At 43.1% G+C, this 20,945-nt stretch overlaps 1 protein-coding gene across 1 annotated transcript in view; it reads left to right on the forward strand.

Moving 5' to 3' along the window:
- ARHGEF38 (Rho guanine nucleotide exchange factor 38) overlaps positions 1–20,945 on the forward strand; it is a 36,218-nt gene that overhangs the window by 3,416 nt on the left and 11,857 nt on the right. Inside the window, exons 2-5 of the mRNA XM_076337644.1 lie at positions 6,789–6,979; positions 9,533–9,656; positions 14,020–14,167; positions 17,189–17,206. Coding sequence (XP_076193759.1) covers positions 6,789–6,979; positions 9,533–9,656; positions 14,020–14,167; positions 17,189–17,206 — 481 coding nt within the window. The remainder of the gene's footprint in view (positions 1–6,788; positions 6,980–9,532; positions 9,657–14,019; positions 14,168–17,188; positions 17,207–20,945) is intronic.

A 20,945-nucleotide genomic window follows, 5' to 3' on the forward strand; every position in this document is an offset into this window, starting at 1 on the left:
GTCATTGTAAGAGCTAAGACACAGCTCCCATGATATTTCTATGCAGTGCTCTGCTCTACGTTCACTAGAAAATCCTGCATATACGTCCTTTCAAGAGGAATGAAGAACTTGCTACTATCCTTAAGCAATGGCACAACATGGTATTTAGCAGCTCTGTTTTCAAATGTATTATCCGTAGCTGTTTAGCTGGCAGGAGTTGGTCTCTTTTCTACAGTGAAAATCCATCAGTAGCAGCTGTAAAAGTAACTATATTAATATCTATGTATTGCATTAATGTTGGGATCAGTCTTTGAATTAACCTAAAGCTACCATTCTGTGAGTACCTATGTATTTCAGTAAGAGGAGTTTACTTGATGTAGTTATTGGCACATAAATGTTTGCAAGATCAGGGCAGATTAAGATAGAATGTATCATGGGGATAGATGCTATCAACCAAAAAGGGCAGATCATGAAAAGGAAATTAAAACATAGTTCGCTGTCTGTTAGGTTTTGGACAGATTGTTCTTTTTGTTAGTAATCATATACCAAACTTGTGCTTGGTGTGAAAAATGAGCTATGGAAAATGGTGGGTTTCCAGAAGGAATCAGAGATCGCATTTGCAGTGTTTGGCGAGACAATAGATGCTTTGAAAATACTCCTCCTCTTACAAATCTATCACACATTAACTCCCTTATAACTTTAGCTGTGAATGGGTCAACTGCACTGTTAAATGATTTGCACATGCTTCAATTTAAATTACATCGGTGACATACCTGTAATAGATACAATGATTCAAATCACACAGCTACCACAATATATTGCCTCAGAGCTCGTATCTGAGCCCCGAATTTCACGTTTTGCCTGTGTCTGATGTAGTTATGAGAAATCACCAACACCAGAAATGATGCAGAAACCTGCAAAATTATACAAATTCCAGGAAAGCTGCTACCCCTTGGTATACAAAAGCCCAGTCAGAGGCAACTCATCCCCCTTCACTCCATCACAAGCAGGGCACCTTCCTCCATCCCATCCTCCTCCCTGCCTGCACAGCACACCGCTTCTTCCTGCATGGGCTGCCCATGCACACAGCTTCTCGGCACCTCCCGCCAGGAGTAGAGATCCTCCGCGCCTCTCCCCAGTTCCTTATTTGCTCTGTGCTGTACTTACTGATTAACTTTCTATGGACTACAATGCAGACTATCCTATTTCACTGCAAAATGTATTGATCTTTGGAGCGGCTGGTTTGCTGGAGTACAGTAAGGAGTAAAAGTCCGGATTATTTCCTGAAGTGCAGGAGATGGCTTGATGAAAATAGCCCTCTGTGCCCTGCGATGAGAAATCACAATCTAACAAATACTTTTATTTTCTCGCGTGCAAATTTAAGCTTGGAGGATCTAATTCTGTTAACTTGCACTGCAATAAAGCTGGAGTTATTCCTTGAACTTATTGCAGTAGCAGCCAGGCTGGGAAGCGAGCTCATCTTTTCAGAGCAGAATCCATTTTGTACTGCTGTGTTTGCACAGCACTTAGCACAATCAAGTCCTGCCGTGTGGCTTAGGACTCTTAGGAGCTACTGCAGCATAATTAGTAACACCAACTGGGGTAAGGGAGTGAAGACTAGGACCCAAGGAGGTTTACAGATCCTTCTCTGAGCATATTAGCAAATGTTTTATTAATTGGGATACTTTGCGTTGTGGGTCACACAGCTTACAGTTAGTACAGCTAATCCATGCCAAATCTTGAGGTGCATGTGTCCCAGGGGAAGTGGTTCAGATGCAGCCCTTCCTCGGTTCTTACTTTATTAACGTATTAGCTCAATGCCACAGGAGTGGTATATTTATACCGGTATATGACACAATGGAAAGGTTTATTTGTAAGTATTGGTGCTAACAATAAGGGCATTCTTCTGTCACCTGATGATAAGCTTTCTTCCTTTCCACTGCGGTCACATGGCATCTCTCTGTAGTCCTGTCAGCACACATATAATTAAAGCGGTCTGCTGTCAAGGAATTGAAGAAAGAACTTGTGTGTTGAATGTAAATATTTTCTGTACCTTATGGAACAGAAAAATGATCAAAGATTGAATGACCTAATTGCAAGGAAGTCTCTGATGCAGATTTTATGAGCGAACCTGTTGCCCAGGAAGACTGGTGCAAGGTCATTCTGGTCCTGCGGTGTTCTCCTCCTGTGTTCAGAAAAGGGGCTTTTTGCATGTGTAACTCGCAGCCCGTGTGCAACAAACCCGCTCCTGAACAATGCTGCTGTTATGTGCGTCTGTGAGTAAAAGAAAAGAAGGCGTTTTCCACAGCCCTCTCCCAATCCTTTTGTATTTCAGTGCCCAACTTGGAGCTCAGCGGATCTAATTCACGCCATGTTTGCACCATATTGTTGCACTGTAATAATTCTGGTGCAAAACTGTAACGACACCCCTATGAAGTGGTCCCTCACAAGGGGAGGGGGATCTGGAGTAAAACTCCTTGTGTGTTAGCTCATGTGATGCACTTCTGCATGCAGTGGGACACTCCATCCTTTCCCACTGCTTGTCCCATTTCAGGCCGCCTCACTTCCAAGGATCCTAGTGTCCCTGTGCCCCGCAGCCTTCCCGGCACCCGCAGTGGAAGCAGGGGTGTAAGTGGCAGAGCCAGGGCCATGGTGCGAGGGGAGATATGAGGGGGGAGAGGAAAGCTGCCACAGCAGCAGTCTCTGAACTTGGCTGCCTGTGTTTCATTCCTAAATCCAGCTGATAAAAGCCGGTGTACATTCCTGTGTGTAATCGCTAGGTTATCTGAGGGTACAGGCTATCCGAGGACTTGCTTTCATAGAGGAATAATTTTATCTAGGGTGGTGCGAGACTCAGGTTTCACACGTGAAAACACAGTAATGCTGTAATTTGTTTGTTATACCTTGATAACTTACGCCTTCACTGCTCCCTTGTGCCAGGCAAAATCCCTGTATCCGCACAGCGCGAGTGCAGAACTTGCGTTCCTTTGGTGTCCTCCAAATGCTGCCTAAGCAATGAAAAGGCCTGTTACTCCATGCACCGACATCACTGTACTTGTTGCTATATTCTGTGCCAGTACCTCCACTTCCAGATAGAAAACATTAGATGGGGAGAAACCTGGGTCCTGTCTCCAATGGCAAACATAATATCCAACCTGAGCATCTTACCTGGGAGGAAGGATGGATAGAGCAGACCTCTCAGAGCTGCTCACTCTCTAGGTGGGAAAGCCAGGGAAATTTGCACACTTAGATCTTGCAAACCTGCTCTGGCTGCTCTTCCAGTTGCTTGCTGTGGATCCCCCAATACCTCCCCTGGGCCTAGAAGAGAGCTGCTGCATTTGCACATTGCAGGCTCTGTTCCTCCATGCTCTCACTACGTTCCTGGATGTCTCCATCTGGGGGATATCTTTAGACTTCACACTTGTGAGAAACTGTTTTTGTAAGACATGTGGCTGCTTTGTCCATGTCATCACATAGTGAGCTTCTTGTTTTGTACAACTAGAGCCGTGTACTTCAATACACAGCTGGAAAACCAAAGTCATTGCCTTCGTCTCCAAAGCAAAGTCCTTCAGAAAGGCGACTCCTGCAGATAACTGACATCGCAAAGCAACAATTGCAAATGCTACCTTCTACTTTACATTTTTATGCCTACTAAAAGTACCAATTACTTTTTTGTAAACTGGTCTTAAGACATAGCTGTCTAATAAACCATTCAACAGACAGTTTTTTCTTTTTTCTAGACCTGGCATCTCCGAGGACGAATGAGCCAAATTCTTACTGTAACAGTTAATCCTCAGCAATGTCTCTTCCTGCTAATCCTCTCTCTCCAACCGTTCCAGGGCTGGTACATGTTACCAGGTAGAAACAAGTCTGCTTATATTCCAGATATGCACTTGCTGTTTGTGCATTCATTAAACTTTCACTTACTCCACAAGGATTTCAGCAAGCTACTAATGTTCTCGAACTGGTCAAAAGCAATCAGCTGAACATGAAATCACAGGTTTTGGCTGTAATCATCGCTTCAGGATCTTGCTGTTGCATTCTATAGAGACAGACATGCCTGAAATGAAAAAGTGAACATACTGAGTGAAAATGGAAAATTATATTACTTTTAACAAAAGGATACATTTATTAAAAAACATGTTTTCTATAAGGAAACAGCATCTACCTGATATTTCTCACGCTTATTTCTTCCTGTTGAGAATAGTTTTTCTTTCCTGGCATTATTATCTATCATGCAATAAGGATAATAGATGAACCCTGACATAATTCAAGAATCAAATTTGATCAGGGCTATCTAATGACATAAACTGAAAGAACAGCCTCTCGAGGGATTGCGACTTCAAGCCTGAAGTGGGATACAGCGGCTTTATTTTGCTCATATAATGCCCTCCCCTGCCACCCGTATAAAAGATTAGAAAGTTCTTTTGCACAGCATCTTGTGTTTACCTTCAAATTCCATCTGATATCATAACAGTGCTGCATCTGAGACAAAACAACACTTCTGAGATCTTCCAGGACATCTGGTCCTCTCTGCACTTTCTCAGGAGTCGCCCTGAACTCTCAGATACAGTCACACACACGCAAACATTTTCACACCCGATCTCAAGAACAATGCTGATTTCGGTGCAGAACTGGAACGGAAATGGATTGTTCATGTGGTTCCTTGTGAATTTGTAAGTGTGGTTACATACTGTAAATTTTTAGAGGAAAAAGTACCTGCCATTTTAGCACGTAAGCAGCAGGCAAGGTGGTCTCATTCTGCAATCCTAGCAGAAAATTGCTCAGAGGGAGCTGTGGAGTGATACTGGTACCAGTTTTGCTCTCCTCCTCACTAAAGTAAGAGCAGAGTCTGTTTCTTTCAGCACACAGCACCTTTGGTGGATGAGCTCTGCAGCAGTGCGAGCTCCTGTGCAGTCCATGCACTCGCACCAGCACGGACTCACTAGGGCAAGATTCAGCTTAAAGTTCTTTCAATAGCCCAAGTCTTGTGGACGGGAGACATCCTCATCATGTTTCCATTTTATTGTCCGTGTACAAACTTGAGGACAAAATGTTCATGCTTGTGTTTTACACAGACTTCAAGGCTAAAAACTCAAAGGTAAAAAGTACATCTAAATACAAAAAAGTCTGAAAAAACAGCCCGGCCTCCCCAGTTGCTTTGGGTTCCTTGCCCTCACTGTTTAAAACTATCAGTACAGAGGCAGAGGTGCAGTCCCAAAAGCAGCTATTTAAAAAGATAACTATGGTCACATCAGTCTCACTAGAAAACCTGATGGGAGAAGGATTAATAACAAAAACGTCCTTTCTGAATATCAGTGGTCAGCATAATTGTAAAAGGGGTTGGGGATGACGATACATTGGATTTATAACATTTTACACCTCTCAGTGGAAGACGGCTCAAAGCCCTCTCTCCTGAAAGCTGCTTGGTCTTCCTACAAGTCCAGCTCCAGGTTATCATCTAGAGCCTTGGCCGGTGAGCTACACGCTGCACGCTGTTCGATGCTCACTTGAGCGCTCATGACCTTGCCCTTGACAATCAATTCAAACAACTGCAATATATTCAGTATTGGCTATCAGCGAGCAAAGCATCAGATACTGCTTGCTATTGCCTCATTATACAGTGTGCTCCCTACAAGAAGCTGACACGAAGGCATAGCAGTCTGATCCTCAGCAGAGATTCCCATCCTTTGCCGCTGAGCAATAAAAGTCCGTGCTGTCAAAGCACGACGTGGGTAATGCAGAGATGAGTACTGTAATGATATGTCCATCTTCGTTGGTGCTCTGCACCATCTTGTGGCTAGCAGAAAAACACCAGAATAGCCTCTGAAATCTTTCACTTTTTTTTGTGTGTGTGTGTTTTTCCTAATGAAAAATACAGACTGTCAGTGTACACAGATAAAATTCGGTGCCTTTTGTACAGCTGACATGGATGTCTGCAGGCTGGCTTACGAACCAGCAAAAGGGAAGACCATCCTTACAGATAAGTAGGTTGTGTGCAGGTCCTGTAGCATACATAAATTACCTATCTGTAGAAGACTCACTTGCATTTCCATGTATTTGGAACAAATCAGATATTCTAGGTCTTAAGTATGGAAAAATAGTTAAGATTGTCCTGATCCCAATGATCTCTGTTGTTCCAAGAAATGTTTGTTATTGATCATTAAAGGTTTTCCCATATTCTCCTGTAATTCCTTTGCCTCTTTCAAAGAAATATTTTTAAACAGAATTACAGGTTTCAATTGTTAGTAACATTGTCTTCATTTGAAAGTTTGTCTTCCAGCACCTACAGCCCTCAGCCTCCCATGAATAGACTGAACATTACATCATATAGAGCAAAGGTTATTCCAGTGAAGCTTATTTATGGTAAACACAGCCTTTTTCTTCCACAGGAATACATTTTCTCCCATCCTCTGAATCATAATAGATGTCAGACCGAGGCTGTGTTTTCAAAGGAGTAGAAGGCCATCAGCTATCCTTGAATTTCAGTGTGACAGACTCTCCTGTGCTCCATGGAAAATTTCTGCCCACATACATAACATCAAAGCTGGGGGAGCTGGTGGTGGGTTATCCCCTTAGTGCCAAATGGATGGTTTCCTTCGCCAAACCCGTGTCTGCTTTTAGAGGAGGGAAACGGGACGACACGGTCTGATCTGGGGTTGCCATTTCTTACGCTTCTTTTCCTTCTCCCCATAGCGATTTGGGAGTTTATAACAGGCACTGGTTACGTTCCCCCACGGTTGCACAGGGCAAGCTGCGCCAGCACGTGGAATTATGATGCTCCTCACGAATCTCCCTCTTTTAAACAGAAAAAATGGCCCCGCAGGCAGGGTCCTCATCCCCTGCCACTTTGCTGCAGGAAGATGAAGGACAAGTTAGCAGACGCATGATGGCCAAGAGGGTGAAAATCATCGCAGAACTCATGCAGACGGAGAAAGACTATATCAGCGACCTGGATCTCTGCATCAAGGAAGTGATTCAGCCCCTGAGAAACAAGCAGGTGAGCACTGGGGGCAGAGGACGAGGCGGTGACGTCAAGGTCTCAACTCACCCACATTCTGCTTGCAAATAATCTTAATGCAAGCAAAAGTGTCAGCACGAGAGTGATGTGGTGCCCGGAGCGGGTCCAGAGCTAGCTTTCCGGAAGGGGATGTGCCAGGGCTCTAGCGAGGAGAGCAGGAAGTCACATACGCTCCTGACACTTGTGCTGCACTTGCATAAAGCCTGCATCGAGGTTCTTGTCCAGAGGGCAGCTTGGATGCTATATCCCTGCTCGTGGGCTGCAATAGCAGCTTCCACCTCTCCATACTGCTCTGTAATTATAACCCCTGGTACATGCCCTGGCAGACCTTTACTGGCACCTCCAAAAGCAGTAAAAAACAATAAAAACAAGTATTTTCCATGATAACAACCTGGAATGGCATGAACCTCCCCATCAAGGTTAAACTCAGTCGTAAAGATAACTTTATCCAGCCTTTCAGACAGCTATGGTGGAGAAATAACATGCCCAGTGAGCACTTCAGAAATTTGCATTCTACACAGAAAAGAAGAAGGCAGGCTCATAAACTATCTTTCAGGCAAAAGATCTTATTAGGCCAATGATACCCATTTTCATTTTCAGTTGAGACTTCAAAGAGCACATTTTCCTCAACAGTATTTCAATTTGTAGAAACGTTGTGCAGCCGAAAGCTGGCAATAGAAGAGGTTGTCCAGAGAAAGATTTGTATTTGTGGGGCCTGCAACATAGCGTTCACAGAGGCTGCACAAATGATATCTGCTGCTAATACAGAATAAAAATAATTTTAAACAGACCATAACCAAGTATTCTGTATGTAGGGTTTCTTACAAAATTGGTGACAAAATACAAATGCAGGGGCCAAAGCGTCTTTAGATGGCATTGGCACTGCGTCTTTGGGAAACGCTGTGGCCAGATGAAGTCTGTGCTGTTTAAGCTCCTGCAGGACCTTTTTTCTTTCTTAAAACTCTGTCAGAGTTTGTTCCAACCCATTTTCAGAAGAGCTGGCATCTGCTGGCATAACTTTAAGGAGTTCTTGACTTCTTCTTTCTCCTCACTCGTTCATCTGCTTAGAAGTAGTCTCCACTTGACTCTCTCACTTGCCTGGCTAGCACTGAGCAAGAGTATTCCATGGTTGAACTCGCTGAGATTTTTGACAAGCGGGCTGTATTCCTTCACTCTTTTCCAGCCAACTGAAAACATACGTTTCAATTCTGTCCTTTGTCACTGTATTAATATGTGTAAGTGTCCATGCACAGCGAGTTCCAAATACTATGTAGGCATTGTGCTGGAGCGGAGCTCAGAAGTCCTGTGCTAGATGTATACAGGAAAAGTAATTTAGAGATTATAACTGACTTAATTTAATAACCTCTGCATTTTTGAAAGGCTTTCAAGAATGTTATATGGTTTTAAGGCTAGTTCTTAGATAAACTACCGTATTGAAAGTTTGTAATGTGTTTAGAGAAGGATAGCATTTAGAGAATTGACCTAGCAATGAATCTGTTTCATATTTCCAAATGGATAAAACATGTTTTAGCCCCTGTAGTACTTACAAAGAAATTAATTGCATTAGTACTGAAAGTATATTCTGATTCTGTTACAATAGCATGCAATTCGATCCTGCTGGCATCTGGTAAGCTGCTATGTAAGTCAGCAATTCTATTTCTAATGGAGAGATACATTCAGAGGGTATCAATATGGATGTCGAAATCAGTCTTGCCTTTGTTCTCAGTATTAGCACATTACCACTGGCTATCTCCAATTGTCCCCAAATATTAACGATTGCCCTGCTGTGCAAGGAAATAAATAACTACCACATGAAAAGTATGTGTCCTGGAAATTTTTTACTTGCTCTAAAATGTGTAGGGACATGGAACCAAATTTTCTGTTGGTGTAAATTGATGCAGTTCACTGAAGTCAATGTTTTGTGCCCAGGCTCTGTAGGAAGCTCTTTAGGTTATGTTAATACTCAGAATTGTAAATGTGTTTGTTTTAGTGGAAATTATATGATCTTGATTGTATTTTTGGATTTATAGGACAACTAACTTAAAATGGTACCACCATCTGGAAGTCTTTCTACCTGGTAGCTGGCACCAGAGCGCCAAGGTCTCAAGTTTATGTAGTGGCCTCTGTTAGCAACTGGTAATCAGGAAATCAAACCCACTGTCAACTATTCTTTTTCTCAGTGGGAAAGTAAACAAACATTTTAAAGCCAGCTAAGGATCTTTTCTTTATTCAGATGATAATATTTATTTCCTTCCTAGGTAAACACTTTCAAATTAGGAATAGTTCAAAATAAGGTTAAAAGCACTTGATAACATGCCCTTTGTTAACTGCGTCAACCGTCAACCATATTATACTGATCTGAAAACTGTATATGTGTCCTTGAAGTCACAAGGAGGATGTTTATATGAGGTTTTGCACAAGTGGTGCTTCCTGGAGTGTTGAACACTCAGGGCATAGCAAGAGAAGGTCTGTAATACACAATGTCCTTCTTTATCCTTCGTCAGTAGCTGCTTAATATTTGTATTCCATTAGATTGCTCGCTTTGACGTGGATGGCTTGTTTAGCAACATTGAATTGGTCCATCAAGTATCAGCCAAACTGCTGTCATTGTTGGAAGAAGCCACAACAGATGTGGAACCACCCATGCAAATAATCGGTATGTTTACTGTCCTCTTGAGTTCTACAGAGCTACGTGAAAGAATAAACATAACACTCTCCTGTCCTCTACCCTCATCAGTCTTAACTAGTACCACTCCCAGGGGCGAATGTGCTACAAGCTGTCCATAATGACACAGGAAAAATGACATGTGAAACCTGTCCAGTTGCTCTACTGTACTCGTATGATCATGATGCTCTTTTTCCATCCATCTGGATGTTGAGGGGAAGGAAGGAAGGAGGGAGTAAGTTTAGCATGAGTAAAAACTGCAGCACTGAGTTATGCCACATACTGATATCCTTTTCATCTAGTTTGATATTGCCTACCTAACCCTGCTCAAGCTTACACCAACTCTTATATTGCATACTCATAATTGTACCATTCAAGAAAAGCATTAAAAATGATTGGAATAATAAACACGTCACAACCCACCCCAAACATTGTAAACATGTATCTACTGGCAATACAATTCATGTAAGAGGTGGTTAAGGCTTAACAGGGACACGGTCAGTAAAGGCAAGAAAGCTGTAATCAATAGGAAGTTTGTGGGAATCTATGCGGGAATGTCTGTAGGGATCATGGGTATTTTCAGCAAACGGATTGCCCCTGGATATGTCACAACAGTCACACGTTCTGCAGGTCAGGCCATGAATGTTCAGACTGTGATCTATTCACTTGACATTCTGGCACAGCTTGAGATTTAAGAAGTTACCACTCATCAGCTGTCCCGTAACTGCTTCAGTGCACAGGCAGTAGGTGATCCACCTTAGGGGATCAGGTGAGAATTCTTAATTTGCTTCGGTGCAAAGTCAGCCAGTTTAGTGTAGAAAACTTCCAGCCATGATTCAGAGGTCAGAGAGGTTCTTTCTTCCCTAACTGACCACATACAACAGGTAACATGTTATAGAAAGGACCCCTCTTCTCGCAAATAATGGGGTAAAAAATTATTGGTTGCCATTTGATTAAGAAACATGACATTAAAGCATATGAGGCTTGGGAAAAGTATTAATCCTAGCATGTCTCAATCTGGTTTGCCAAGGCAACAGCTTAACGTAGTTTGATGCGACTGTTGTTTGGCGGTATTTCAATAAAAGTGCATCATGATGAGTCATACCCTTAATAAGCAATGTTCTATTCTAGCAGGAAGCGCCTTTCTCACAGCCAAGAGAATCATCCTTTTAGTTCCCTGCCACATCCAGAAGTAAAGACAAACAATTTCATCCATCTATTAGGGTGTATTTCTCCAGAATCAGACAAAGAACCATGAAAAAGTATGGGACTGTGGATCACACAGTTGACTAAATTATGGCAGGGAAAAAGATGGCAAGTAAGGTGTGAGATGTTTTTCCAAAGGCTGAGACAAAAGCAGGGAGAATAATTGCATCACTATAAGCAATAAGTTAGTAAGTTTGTCATTCTCTAAAAGTACAGCAAGGTGATAATTTTGTCTTCAAGATCTTCATAATCAGCATAAAAGTTGTTAAAGCTATTCTATAGAAAAAGCAGGCTGAGAATCTGTTCCACAAACCGATCATATTCTATCATGTTTATGGTATTTAAACACCTTGCACTGAAATATCTTTACTTTGGAAGGCAACCCAGTCGTGGTGAGGTTGAGGAGAACTGCTAATTCGCTGTTTGAAACCAAAACAATGTGGTTGCTCGTATTCATGTCTTATTTTAGTCTATGTCCTCCACACCTTATGCTATGTTCACATTGATGAGTAGTAATGTCCAATAGGAGCAGACTCCTAGAGTGAAACAGTTGGTGCTAAGGACCTGGTGCTCATACTACACATGTCAAGAGGTCTTACTTCAGGCTGTAGCCTGTTTCTGTAGATTGAGAGATGCCCTTTATGGTTGGACTGCGTAAGAAGTGCCCTCGGAGCGCGTCTTCTGGTAATTACCATCCTCAAAGGGATCCAGTTTGTGTGTCTCTGACTGCTCCACCACACAGCCAAGGCATGGGAGATGAGGACTACTGAGAGATGGGCTTCAAAAGCCCTCTCTGAACCTGAGCTAAAATGCTAATGTAGTCAGACCTTTTGTGATGCTTGGTCTTCTGATGCTAAACACCACTGAGGTTAAGTACCCTATATTTTTTCTGCTCTCTGTTCTGGATACGGTATACGGAGGAATATGAAGACTTAGTAACCTTACCCTGGCTTTAGTTATTAGACCCCTTCTTCCTCCCTCTCCTGCTGCTGTCCATGCAGGAAGCACCACTGAAAGCCACAGGGAGAAACTGTTTCTGTCACTCAAGCCTTCCTCCTAGGATTTTCTCTTTGAGACTGATGACCACCACACTTCAGAAGAGGCATCAGGCAGATTTGGATCTGTCAGAGTGCGTAAAAGACTCAGTATTTTCAAACCTGTGCCCAAATACAATGTGGTTTTGGCCCATAAAGCAAGCTCACACAGTGATATGCCCAAAGCTCATCTGATTCGGTCCATATGGCTCAGAACCAAGAAGGGCTTTAGGCTTAAGAAATCCGTCTGCTTTTAAAAGGCCCCATCCGTGAAATCAGCACATAATTTTTCTCATCATTGAGCATCAATGAAAGTATCTGTCATTGTGACACAATACATCAGTGAACAGATCTTGCTCATCTCTTTCGTTCTGGAGAAGAGAATGATAATTTCCAGTCTCTAGTATATGCTGAAATAAGCTGTAAATCTATAGCTTGCATTTTTGCTACTGAAAACATAACCTCACTTGAGGGCTTAGCATAGTATGGGCCGTGCTAAGCACTTGGAGCTCCGCTTAAAGTTAGTGAAAACTGTGAGAGCTCAGCATCTCTGAGAATCGGACGCCAAGGGAGCAGGATCAAGAGAAAGCTTATTAAGGTTTCCCCTTACACTGTTGGCTAATAAAAGCCTGTATAGAGAGTTCATGGGAAAGTCAGGATGCAATGTGCGTTGGTAGCCATCAGCATTAGCATTAAGCACAACAGAGAGAAGACGAGACAGCTAAAGAGCATTTAACTACAGGATGCTGGTGCTTTTCTGACTGTGGCCTTACAGTAACTAAAATGAATTTGTGTGGTCTTAGCTCTGTCATTGTTGTTCCCTTTTTCGCACCTTGAAACCAACATGCATTAGACAGCCCAGTTAACCTTCGCTGCTAGGGGAAAAAATCCAGAGCTGTGTTACTGTGGTAACTGAATCATTTTTCACTTTAAGACAGAGCAGTTCAATGCAATGTATTATGAAGCAGCCCGCTCCGGTCAGGATGAAACATGCAGGATGCCTGACAGCTTGGCGCTCATTCTGTGAATGAATAGAGAGCTCCCAATTAATGTGGTGTTTGGCTTTTAACTTTAATAATCATTGCTATAACTCAACAGAAATGTTTATAAAACATGGGACTGGCTGCCACATAGATGCAATTTTCAGTAAATGCCCGAGACAGGAGTTTTCACCATTGCTGTTGTTTATTATATGCATTTCCAAGGATGCTAATCAGGGCGCTGCTACATAAGGGTGTAAGAACCAAATGAATATCTCAGCAGAAGAGATGAAGCATGCCTTCTCCACTCAGATAATATATCTTAAATACACACAAACCGACACAGGAGTTTTAGGCTGACAGACTTAGGCACCAGAATTAAATGGGCAATAGGTGCAGGACTACTTTAGTGCCTCTAAAATTCCCAACTGTTCTTCGGGGGAAAATGGTGGTGTAGAGGACTGGAAATGGAAATGTTTTCCCCTTTCAGTTGTATATAAACCTAAATACTATATAAAAATGGCTGTAATCCACGGTGGTTTTATTTAATTAGGGGAGGGGTGGAGGTTGTTCCTCTGTCATGTGAAGAAAAATCTCTATTCTAGGCCATAACAATTGCCATTTCAGTATTTTGCAAAACAGATAAAAGTGAAATGGCTAATGGGAGATGGAGTCATTATTCCTGTTATAACCCATTTAAGTTCATATTCAGTTGGGAAAAAAGTCAAAAGGAAAATTAACAGGCTTACCTTCATCCCCCCTGCCAGCCCACGACACAAAAATGGTCTCCCCTTAACAGTTAAGTTCTCCTGTGTGGTTTCCACTGAAGGGGCATTAAGCTGGGGCAGTGAATTAGGGGGTTGTGTATGAAAGGGTGTGGGGTGTAGAGATTTCATGCCTTTTCCTGAGGGAATTTTTGTGCATTAACACTGATATAATGGTGCCTGGCTATGACAAAGATGAGCAGCTGAGAAATACATGTAATAAATAATGCACATAAACATGCAAGATCATTTCTAAGGGAAGTAAAGTGGAAGCCAGCCTTTTTAGCTCACGGCTAATGTGGTGGAATAATAAAACTCCTTCTGAGATGCTCTTGTCTGGCTTGACACGCTTTGTTTTTCTCCTTAACAGGGGAAGTGTTCTTGCAGATTAAAGGCCCACTAGAAGACACATATAAAATCTACTGCTATCGCCATGATGATGCACACACCATGCTGGAATCCTGTGAAAAGGATGAAGAACTGAAGCAGCATTTAAGACACTGTGTACAGTCCTTAAAGTAAGATCTTTTCAAATGATGATTTCCGTCCATAGTCAGTTGCCTGGCAGGGAACATTTTAAATGGATGTAGATGAAAGGTCCCCTGTAAATCCGGAGTTTTATGAGGCTTGCTGGGAGCTCTGGCTTATGCTGCTTTCATGAAAAGATGACAAGCCAGGGGCCATGATTAGATTTCCTTCTCTCTAAGATGGCCAAAAATAGCGCAAGAAAGGTCGCTCTTCCCTCAGCTTCAGTGCCCCATACTGGCAAAAAAAATGCTGCATCATATCATGGGCTATTGGGAACCCCTTGCCCAGCTCCTAGGAAACATGCTGCCCCTGTCTTCAGCAATTCTATTGCTTGAATTAAAATAGCCTGGAACGGCACTATTCACACGCACTGGTGCTTCTGGGCCCCTGTTGCATAGGCCCCAGGGATCTGGAGTGGCTGTGTGGTGCTGGACCCCTCATGACGAGGGTATCTGAGAGCAATCAGCATTGGAGCGAGCTGCCAGGTCCCACCAGTGGAAGGTGCTTTGTGCCATCGCCTCCAGCACCAGCCTCTTGGGGAAATGTGTCGAGAACTGGGGATGCCGCAGAATAACGGATCCATCTTTCCTCCAGTGCAGCTTCCTCCTGCAGCCAGTTGCAGGAACCAGCTTATCCACTCCATGGAGAGTGCTTCTCTTCCCACTCATAAATCCCCTTGCCCCCTCACCTTCCCAAAAGCGTCACACCAAGCTGTCAGGAAGGAACACACCACGGTCTTTCAGATTAGAGGTCTAGCTCCAGCTCCAGGAAAGGCCCATGCTGCATGCTTGTATGAGATAAGTAAAGCTATCACAAATAATGGAGTGTACATCAGCAACAGACATTTCAACCACACCCTAGTTAGCGATCAGTCTGCAGAGATGTGTTAAGACTTAGAAGATGGGAAGTATGTCCAAGTGAAATCTGGAAAGAGTGGTGGAGGAAAATATTAACAACATTAAAAGATAAATGTTCACTCTGAAGACAGGTTATGTTGAAAATAAGGCTTATTTTGTGCAATACGTCCAGTTATTAAATACATAACAAAGTATATGTGCAGGGTACTTAGGCTTTAGCTTCCCTGGAAGTTGAAAGAAATAGATTTTCATTTAAACTCAGGCTTTCAGGCTAATGGATGGCCAGGTATCTCCCCTAAGGGGGTGTTTTACTTGCTGATGCCTACAATATTCTTTTCTGGCTAATCAAGAGAAGCCACTACTGTCATTCACTCATCCCTGCTGCTGAGGCAAGGGGACATGGAAGGAAATAATGATAAAAGATAGTGTCCATGTACATGCTAGGGTGGATGCTGCCACTTGAATTCCAGAGCGAGCAAGAGGAGCTCCTGTTCCAACATCACAGCTGGGATTCGTGAAGAGAAAGGATATTTTGTGCTGAGCCATTGTAGCCTTTGCTAGCAGGAAGTGACAAAGCCTTCCTCACAATGAAGCCTTGTTTTGTCTTGTTCTTTCCTGATTAGCCTTTAAACAGGAACCAACGAAAAAAGCACTGGTGCATGTATACTATGTTGTGTTTTTCCCCAGTGCCTAAAGACTGCAGCCAATTCAAATATTAAGACCTGATAGTGCACACTCAAATGCAGAGCTGTGGTCACCTACCCCTGTTACTACTGATTGGAGAATACTTGCCCTAGGAAGGAAATTATGCAGCATTTTTACCAAATAAGTTATAGGCTGTTTTCCATTGTGAGACATACTAAATGCAGGGGCTGGTGACGACTATTCTTGAAAAATGTTTACTTCTTAAATAATTATTTTTTTCCTTGGAAAGACTATCGTTCCATTTTTTAAAAATTAAAATGGGCTAATGTTACTAGGGGCTTCTGTTCCCCAGCTGAGTAATATCTGCCATGTGAAAAACAACTTCTATATCAGGAGCAATTTGAGAGTAGCACTCTGCACATCTGTACAGACAAATCAGATTTAATTAGCCATGCTGAGATTCCTATTCCTTCTGTTGACTGAAGAGGAGAAATTCCATCCCAAAATGTAGGTTTCTGCCTTAGAGACATGTGCAAATCCAAATTCTGTAGAGTCCCATGTTTCAGCAGTGATTATGCAAACTGGGGATGTTGTTTGCTAGCTTGGCCAAAGAAATGCAGCTGGTAAAAATGAAAGGATGCTGGCAACTACCTGCTCTGTTTTCAGCCTGAAGTAGCTTGGTCAACTATTACAGGGGCAGAGGGACGTCATGAGCACGCAAAGTGCTGACAGTGCAGAAGCAATGAAAGCACCAGCTTCCAGATGCTCACTTAGGCACCAGTGGGCAAGGAGGTAAGAGTGCAGGCAGTCAAAAAGCAGTGGCTGACGATGTGATGTCAGGAAAGCCCTTACGCAGGGATGGAGCGACATTTTGGTTCCCTTGCATTTGAGTGAATTCATACCATAAGGAAAATATTCTATGCGCATGTTTGCATGTTTCCAAACTACAATTGTACGTCCCTGCTGCTTTCAGTATATGTGTCAACACCATCCTACTCTGAAGAGGTTCCAGTTGAAGTGTAGCCTACAAAAAACTTAACAGCTTCATTGATTCTATATCCTAAAAGGCTGAAATGTGTTCTTTCTAATTTAGAAATACATTTCTATTTGAAGAGAGTAGACAGGAATGTATGTAAAGTGTAAGAATGACATGTTTAATTTTACTTTTTATATGAAGGACTTGATGTTACTTACCGTTGTTAGCACAGTGACCTAAACTTCCTTCTCTAAGAGTGTTAGGACAAGGCTGGGACTTATAGCCAAAGACAGGTTTCTGACAATCCTTTCTCGTTTGGGGCTGTCCTTTCAAAAAGATATAGGGCCGGATTCACTGGTACCCTCTGGCTGTTTTGTGCAGTTCTGCTGACACATAGCAGCCATAAACCTAAGTTAACCAGCCAGTTACGGCTGCTCTGTGTCACTGAAGTGTATCTGAGAATCTGGCCCCTGATCTGTATAAATCCTTTTAGGAGGAATCTAATATATGTTTTGTTTTCTTCTCTTTTGCAGAAAGATATATGAGGAAGAGTAAGTACTATGTCTTTCTTACATGTAAAATAATCTTTAAAATACCTTTAATTTATCTTTGGTATGCTTAAAACTGTACATGTGGAAATTTTAAGAACACAAGCCTTTTGTGTCAGTATAACCCATAGATTTTTCCAGGACATATGTGATAAAGACTCTCAGTTTTAATTTCCCTAAGCCTGTCTAGTTTTCTAATTACCACTGCACTAGCTTTGCAGTATCTTTCAAAACTTGTGGTTTATGAAGCTACTTAATTTGGTTGCTAATTCATTCAGAGCCCTTTATTATCACCTTGCTGTCTTATAAATGTGCTTAGAGAGCTCTGAGGTCCGCAAGAGTGGTTTTCAGCGACACAGTGTCAGTCTTTGAAATCCAGACACTCTGAAATCATTTTGCATAGGCCTCTGTAGACCTGCTACAACACACGTTAGGTTCACAGGTAAAGCTATTTCTAAGGTGATGACCCCTCCGGTAGCCCTATATGAGAAGTCCACCTTAGGATCTTCCCTCTGACAGTGGCTGGAAGAACATCAGAAAAGAACAAGCTCATTGCAACACTTTGGCAGAATACTCACCCAGCCACCGATAACTTGTGGTTAAGGGACTTCTGTGCCAAATGTGACATCTTTGAAAAGCTATAAAGGAGAGTTTCTCACAGCTGCAGTTTCTGGACATCCAGCAGGTTGCGATCATTGAGATGCAGCATCTCCTGAAGTTACCTGCAGGGAGATGTCAGAGGAGGGGTTAGCTGAACTGAAGAGAATGATTACAACCCCAGACAGAAATGTTAAGAGAGAAAAGAGGAGCAAGTGTGCTCTATATTGGTAGGAGAGGAACACCTGTAAAGTCAGAGAATTTGTTAATCAGTCAGTCAATTGCACGTCATAAATAAGATCAGTGTAAAATACACTTTGAAGGATTTGCACGTTGAAATTCTACAGTTGGGGGTTTTCAAGCTTTAGTCTGTGATACGAAATAGTTTTTCCGCATTTTGTTTTGATAAGGGACATTCTTGTATACTCCAGTCTCCCAAGGAGCGGGGCTCTAAGAGGAACAAAATATCCAGATTCACAATAAGATCATGTGAGACAGCAATGTGTATAGAAATAGCGCAAGACAGGCTGCTCTGCCTTGCGTAACCCTATCAGAAATGAATGCCTAGTTTTCTCCTTCAAACAGTTTCCAGTGGAATGTAAGATACAACTCACTTTCTGAGTTTAAACTGGCTCTTATAAAGCCGTGCAGAGTGCAATGAGCCAGGTTTAGCTGCGGGACCCTCCCTGAGCTTGACTACCTCGCACGGTATGGTGGCATTTGCCTTCCCGGATGACCAGCAGGGCACTCAGAAATGCCATCACCTGCAACTCAGCTTAGAGGTTGCAGAGTCTCAGCAGCCCTTGGGCAGGACCGCGCCCAAAAATCTGGTTAACATTGAACTGGAAAATACAGCGTAACTCACCCCAAGCGGTCTGTGATGTTGCTGCTCCCAGATTGCTTTTCATTCAAGCATGATCAAGAAAACAATTACATAAATACCAGACAGTGCTGCCCTTTGCTAGCAGCTCGATAGGTTAAATTCTGCTTGGCTTAACAACTGTGCAGCCTCAGTGAATTCCCTGGGTTTGCATGAGAGTCTTACAGCACAGTGAATTATTTGCCCTGCATGTCTTGTACTAAAATGAACTCACGCACAGTAAACCATGAAGCCCGAGACTTTAAGTCACGCTGCAGCCTGTGATGCACGCACACCATTTCAAAACTGCCAAGCTGAATATGACGCTGGCCTCAGCCCTGCTGTACCATACTGGCTATCGTGTTTGCCACTGGACCTAGTTGCTGGGTAATGACAGCAAATGAAACTAAATCCTGAATCACCTATCTTTGCATAGCTCACCACCGTGTGTTTTTTAAACAGGCGGGAATCTTTCTGCATTTGTGACTTTGTTTTGTTGGGAGGAGGGAGGAAGGGTGTGCTGTGAAGCTCACTGCAGTTAAGCCAGCTGCATTTACTGCAGAGCTACGGTAATAATTTGCGATGAGATTAGTACAGCTACATATGACCTAGAATACTTGCTAAATTCACAATAACATGGGGGGAAGGCTGAAGTAGCATCACAAATGAATTATCAACTTAATTTTCCGCACAATAGATGTCACAAGCCGTTACTCGCCTGTTTCGGTCGTGTGGCAAGGCCGTGTCCTGCCCAGCGGCTGGGTGCGTCCTAACGGGGCACATTGCAAACGGGACTCGTCCAGGGAGAGTGGCTATCATCAGCTAATCTCGCTGGGGAGAATTAGATGAGTTGAACTTTGTGGCATTTAGTGCCCCAGGGAATCATTATCTTATAACAAACCTACTATCTCTCGAACCATATTGCAAGACTGTGTCATGCAGATATGCGAACAGAGGGCTGTTTATCACTTGGGCAGCTGTCCAAAGTGCAACTATATAAAGAGAAGACACTTGAAGATTTTTCCATTCATGAGGCAGCTTTTATAGATTTGCATTCATGGGGCTTTTCAGAGAAAACAATAACAATTTAAGATTTTTTTTTTCATTATTGCTGCCAGAAGCTGAAAGAAGGGAAAATAGCTCTCTATATTTAGTGTAGGATACAGGGGAAATGAGGGGGATTGAAATGATGAGAAGGTTTGGGGACATCAAGAAGCCTTAAAAGGCATCTACTGTTAATTTTTTTCATGCAGAACTTTTTTACAGATAATGCCTGTGCGAGAGATGGTTTAAATATGCAGATGTCTCTTCTCAAAGGCATTCAAATTGTTAGCTAATTAGTCAGCAGTAAGGATTGGCTCTTGTACATTTTATACATATAAAAGTGGGAATGAAAGCTTTTTTTGTTTTTTTTACTCTTCCTGCTGCACAAAACAATAGATGTCAGCCTGCAAAACCAAGTGGCTGTTCCCTGTTTTTTGTACTTTCCTTCTGCATTGTGTTATTCCATCTTCCCATATGCAGAAATCCTCCTTTGCCTAGCATTAACTCTTGCATAGTTAACATCAAACAACCTTTTCCCCTTCAAAGCAGCCTTTTTGGGCATGCAAATGGAAAGCTTGCTCTGCTTTACTGCCCTTCACACTGTTACCAACAGCTCACACTCAGTTTCAAAGGGGAGGTCTGTGAGTCACAGGTAGTTCGTACCAGCACTGGTGCTAGAGCGTTGCCTGGTTTGCTCAGGAGCGTGCTGTAATGAGGAGAGACGATGGACATGTCTGTCCCGCTACTGGAGCCTCAGTAATGGCTGGCCCTGGCCCTAGGGCTTGGCCACCTGGTGTTACCTACTCCGGGGAGACCCCGTGTTTCTACCAGCCACGTGGAAGGTAATGAAGGCACATGTGGCTTGGCCCTGCCTTTCCCATTTTCTCCCAGGCTGTTGTGATGGCCTACAAACTGCACAGCCTCTCCCCTTCAAGCCTAGAGAGTGTGAGCGAAGGCTTTTGTCCGGAGTGGGGCTGGAGCATGAATTCAGCTGGCTGGTAACTCCCTTGCATGGGGGCCAGAGAGCTCGGGTGGCCTTGATGGCCTGAGCCGCTCGGGCGCCTGGGGAAGCTGCTCTGCTGCCCCTGCCGAGCCAGCAGGGATCGAGCCTGGAGCTGCAGAGCGTCCCTGTGCCCGCGCTGGAAGCTGTGACTTTCCTACCCTCATCCTTCCGCCACCCTAGGCAGCTGCCTGCTTTGCCTTTGCGTAAGGTGACTTCCAGCAGGTTGGATCAAGTCTGGG

Source organism: Aptenodytes patagonicus, chromosome 4, assembly GCF_965638725.1.
Source record: "Aptenodytes patagonicus chromosome 4, bAptPat1.pri.cur, whole genome shotgun sequence".
Lineage (NCBI taxonomy): Eukaryota > Metazoa > Chordata > Aves > Sphenisciformes > Spheniscidae > Aptenodytes > Aptenodytes patagonicus.